This window comes from Mastomys coucha, unplaced genomic scaffold (genome assembly GCF_008632895.1).
Source record: "Mastomys coucha isolate ucsf_1 unplaced genomic scaffold, UCSF_Mcou_1 pScaffold16, whole genome shotgun sequence".
In the NCBI taxonomy this organism is placed as follows: Eukaryota; Metazoa; Chordata; class Mammalia; order Rodentia; family Muridae; genus Mastomys; species Mastomys coucha.
The window spans coordinates 56,913,822-56,919,284 of record NW_022196898.1 but is presented as its reverse complement, the minus strand read 5'-3'; the positions used below and the strand labels follow the sequence as shown (position 1 = coordinate 56,919,284).

General features: G+C 44.1%; 1 protein-coding gene across 1 annotated transcript in view; it reads left to right on the top strand.

The window, feature by feature from the left end:
* The window catches only part of Stxbp3 (syntaxin binding protein 3), a 48,645-nt gene that overhangs the window by 41,971 nt on the left and 1,211 nt on the right, over positions 1–5,463 (top strand). The window contains exon 18 of the mRNA XM_031375217.1: positions 4,752–4,903. Within this exon, the coding sequence (XP_031231077.1) occupies positions 4,752–4,903 (152 nt within the window). The remainder of the gene's footprint in view (positions 1–4,751; positions 4,904–5,463) is intronic.

Here is a 5,463-nt window from a genome sequence, read left to right as displayed (position 1 = left end):
TACTGCTTTTAAAATTCTTTCTTTGTTTAGAGTATTTGGTGTTTTGATTATTATGTCACGGGAGGAATTTCTTTTCTAGTCCAGTCTATTTGGAGTTCTGTAGGCTTCTTGTATGTTCATGGGCATCTCTTTCTTTAGGTTAGGGAAATTTTCTTCTATAATTTTGTTGAAAATATTTACTGGCCCATTACATTGGGAGTCTTCACTCTCTTTTATACCTATTATCCTTAGGTTTGGTCTTCTCATTGGGTCCTGGATTTCCTGGATGTTTTGGGTTAGGAGCTTTTTGCTTTTTGTATTTTCTTTGACTGTTGTGTCAATGTTTGCTAAGGTGTCATCTGCCCCTGAGATTCTTTCTTCTATCTCTTGTATTCTGTTGGTGATGCTTGCATTTATGACTCCTGACTTCTTTCCTAGGTTTGTATCTCCAGGGTTGTCTCTTTTTCTGATTTGTTTATTGATTCTATTTCCATTTTTAGATTCTGGATGGTTTTGCTCATTTCCTTCACCTGTTTGATTGTTTTCCTGTAGTTCTTTAAGGGATTTTTGTGTTTCCTCTTTAAGAGCTTCTAGCTCTTTATCTGTGTTCTCCTGTATTTCTTTGAGGGTGCTATTTATGTCTTTCTTAAGGTCCTGTATCATCATCATGATAAGTGATTTTAGATCTGAATCTTGCATTTCCGGTGTGATGGTGTGTCCAGGACCTGCTATGGTGGGAGAATTGGGTTCTGATGATGCCAAGTAACCTTGGTTTGTGTTATTTATTTTCTTACGCTTGCTCCCCACCATCTGGTTATCTCTAGTGCTACCTACCCTTGCCAAATCTGACTGGAGTCAGTCCTTCCCGTGATCCTGGTTGTATCAGAACTCCTCAGAGTCAGGCAGTCTCTGTGACCCTGTGATTCTGGGATCCTGTGACCCTGGGCTTGTTAGAGCACCTGGGAGTGCAGCAGCTTCCTCTGGGTGTTGTGGGACAGGCTGTAGAGCTTGCGCCCAAGGTCGGCTCAGGACACCAGCCCAGAGAGATTGGAAGGAACCTGAGCCACTCTGCTGGTGGAGTTCCTGTGTGCCTAGGACCTGGTGTGTTGGGACAGATGTTGGGTCCTCCTCATCTCTGATCCTGAGAGTGTCAGAACACCTGGGAGTGGGGTTTCCTCTGGGTGTTGTGGGACTGGCTGCAGAGCTTGAGCCCAAGGTCCGCTCAGGACACCAACCCAGAGAAACCAGAAGGAACCTGAGCCACTCTGCTGGCAGAGTTCCTGTGTGCCTGGTCCCGCAGGTCCCAGTTACTCCCGGTGTTGGGACAGATGTTGGGTCCTCCTCACCTCTGATCCTGAGAGTATCAGAGTGCCTGGGAGTGGAGCTTCCTCTGGGTATTATAGGACTGGCTGTAGAGCTTGCGCCCAAGGTCCGCTGAGGACACCAGCCCAGAAAGTAGTCAGGGTTTTTTAGAGTCACAGAACTTATGGGTAGTCTCTATATAGTAAAGGAATTTGTTGATGACATACAGTCCAGCTCCCAACAATGGTCAGCAGTAGTTGTGAATGGAAGTCCAATCCCACAAGGCAAACAGGCAAAGAAAAAAAAGAGAAAGAGAGAGAGAGAAAGAGAGAAAGAGAGAAAGAGGAGAGAAAGAGATTTAATCCTTTTGATAATCGTGTTAAGTATTTTAAACTTCAGAAGGACAAAATATTCTCATTCATGCTCTTGTACTCAGAGCCTAGCTTAACAAATTAAATATAATCTGAGCTTCCTGGGTTTTGTGCTCCAAGTTTAGTCTCCCTTTTTATCATATTTTCCTTAGTTTACTCACTACCTATATGTCTATTTTTCTACCCGCCCTGGGTAATGTATTGAATTGTTCCTATGTGTGGATGCACACATGACAGACCATGTACAGAGGTCAGAAGACAGTTTACAAAGAACAGTTCTCTCCTTCCACCATGCAGGCCTGAACATTGAACTCAGGTGTCAGGCTTGCAGCCACTCATGACCCATGGGGGCTTTTCCTTGAGATTTGGCTTCTGTCACACTGACTGTGCTATAGTCACACACACTTCTTCCTGTTTGCTCTTCCTGGGGTTTGCTGTGTTACTTGCATTTTCATCAGATAAGCGGGTTTTCAGGTATTATATTTTTGAGGTATTTTGTTGTTTCTTGGTCCCTTTGTTCTGGAGTGACTGGGGTTCTGCTTCTCCTCTTCTGTGTGTTCTCAGTTGTCTCGTACCTGTTTATCTTAGTTCCTTTGAATGGCATGGCTGCTCTTAAGCTCATCTCTGACTTCATATTTCATTGTGCAGCAGGTCTGCAGATGCCATTGGTTCTTTATGGTTTTCTTTATTTTTTTTTCTCTCTTCTTCTTTTTTTTTTTTTTCAAGACAGGGTTTCTCTGTATAGCCCTGGCTGTCCTGGAACTCACTCTGTAGACCAGGCTGGCCTCGAACTCAGAAATCCGCCTGCCTCTGCCTCCCAAGTGCTGGGATTAAAGGCGTGCGCCAGCACTGCCTGCTCTTTGTGGTTTTTGGTTCTCTTTTGTTTTGTGGTTTGCGGTGCTGAAGGTGAAACCTAGGGGTAGGCAAGCACTGACCGCTCCCTCTCTGTCAATTCCCCTGTGGTTTCTGCTGGGCCGTAATCTCACAGTCACATAGATATCGATACATAGATATGATGTAGATATAGTCTGCTTGAAAGTCTTTGCTCAGTCCAATCTCTACTTTTACGAAACTAAGTTCCTACTGTGCTGTTTCTAGATGCACAATCTTTTATTGCAAACAGACCTGTAGCTAGTGTAGGAGAGCAACTCTGAGCTGCTTTCTGAGTTTTCATACGTAGTCTGTTTCGTTTTCATTTTTTGAGACCATTTCTCTGTGTAATCCTGGCTGTCCTGGAACTCACTCTGTAGACCAGGTTAGCTTTGAACTCAGAGATCTGCCTGCCTCTGTCTCCCCAGTACTGGATATATGTAGGCTGAGGGAAGTATGTGCATGTGTGTGCAGGTGTCCACAGAGCTCAGAGATGTCTGGGTGTCCTGGGGTTGGACTCACAGGTATGAACCAAATCCTCTGCTGGAGCGATGCTGACTCTCTAAGCCATCTCTCCAGCCCATTGTGGTAGCAGTTTGTGCAGACTTGAACTGTGGGCGTTCTCTCTCGCTGTGTATGGCCACTTTGGTCTTTTGAGTTTTTCAGTTTTTCAGCTTGCCTTAGTGGTTGTTTGTGTCTGTGTAGTTGCAGTCAGCCGTTGTCTGGGCAGACATTGTCAGACACTTCAGGCATTCCTGTCCATCCTCCACTGATCACCCTGAGGATTTAGGGGTACACTGAAGCACAGCAGCTCTCCGGGATCCCTTTCTTCCTTCCCATCCTTTCCCTAAGTCTTCTTGCATTTCCCCTGCATGTAAGGAGCTGCACAGTTATCTAGCAACACCTATACAGAACAACTGGAGGGTTATTTTTGGGTTCTGTTGTTGTTGGGTTGTTTTTTATTGTAGTTGTTTGTTATTTTGTTTTGTTTTTGTATTAGTCAGGGTTTCTATTCCTGCACAAACATCGTGACCATGAAGCAAGTTGGGGAGGAAAGGGTTTATTTAGCTTACTTCCACATTGCTGTTTATCACCAGAAGAAGTCAGGACTGGAACTCAAGCAGGTCAGAAAGCAGGAGCTGATGCAGAGGCCATGGAGTGATGTTCCTTACTGGCTTGCCTTCCCTGGCTTGCTCAGCCTGCTCTCTTATAGAGCCGAAGACCTCCAGCCCAGGGATGGCACCACCCACAAGGGACCCTATCCCCTTGATCACTAGTTGAGAAAATGCCCCACAGCTGGATCTCATGGAGGCACTTCCCCAACTGAAGCTCCCTTCTGTGATAACTCCAGCCTGTGTCAAGTTGACACACAAAACTAGCCAGTACAGTTTTGTTTTGTTTTTTGATTCCTCACTTCCTGGACTTCCCTGATCAGTTTCTGACATGTGATGGCACATGGCAGGTGTCCTTGCTCAGGTCTAGACACATCATCCTGTTGTGGTGTCCCAGCGGTGGCTGTCCCAATACCGTTCTAGATCCTAGTCAGACTCTGTCCTCTTCCCCCTGTCTTCAGATCTCATTCTTGCAAGGCTACACCCCTGGTTTCCTAAAAATTTCAACAAGTAGACTTTTCAGGGACATTAAGTCATCATACACAATAAAAAAGGGGGCTGAAAGGATGGCTTTGAGGTTAAGGCTGCTCTTCCAAAGGACCCAGGTTCACCCCAGCACCCACACAGTGGTTCACAACCATCTGTAACTCCTGTCCCACAGGATCCAACACCCAACACCCTTCTCTGGCCTCCACAGTCCCTGCATACACATGGTGCACAGACTTACATGTAGGCAAAACACCCATACACAAAATAAAAATTAAAAATATTTTAAATATTGAAATAAAATGTTACCTTTATAAATAAAAATACTAAGCCTAGACTGAGTGGTTTTTATTATAGTTTTTGGAAATAAGGTTTTATATATGTCTCCTAGATCTAGCCTTAAACTCTTTCCTACTGTCTCACCACAAATAAAACTGTATGTGATTTATTCAAATTGAAATCTGAAAGGGGGGTGTGCAGCCTTTGCCTACTTAACTGCAGTGCAATTGTACCATGGTTAGATCATTTCATTAAAATCAGGACAGTTGCTTCCAAAGGTGAGTCTGAGATACATGCAGTGTGGCTTTGGGGTGCTCACAGCTGTTCGTTCGCTTTATGTTTTACTTCCTAGTGCTCGCCAGAAACCCAGAACTAACTACTTAGAGCTGGACCGGAAAAGTGGATCCAGGCTGATTATTTTTGTTATTGGAGGAATTACATACTCTGAGATGCGTTGTGCTTATGAAGTTTCTCAGGCACATAAATCCTGTGAAGTTATTATTGGTAAGACGTTCATCTTTTTTGTTTCTTAATGTTTAAGGCAGAATTATGCATGGGAAAATGTAAGACTATATCATTACATGCAGAAAAAGAATTATAAAACATGCTTTGTAAAATTGCCTGAAGGTTTTTTTCCTGGTTGGTATTTTAATAGTTTTATTTTTAAATATTCCAATTTTAGGAGCATGAGCTTGCTCCTTTAAAACTGCATCTTCTGATTTTATTTGCTCTGATCGTTAAAAAGCTTTTGTGACATATTAATACATTTTTACTTCAGAAGCATTTGTTTTTGTATATATGGATCTGACATTGGTCAGGCCTGTGTGGAACTGAGCTTTAAAATACCAGTCTGGACCAGCAAGAGAGCTCAGTGGGCAGGTCTGACCTTCACTACCAGAGCCCACAGAGGCAGGAGAAAACCATCCTGAAAGTCATCCTCTGCCTCCGTGCTTGAGCCACAGCAATAGTAAAGTAAACCAGAGTGCTTTCCAGTGAAGCCACTGCAGACAGGGAGCCTCCTAGCCCTGATCCAGTGCTCACCCTACAGCCACTGCAGACAGGGA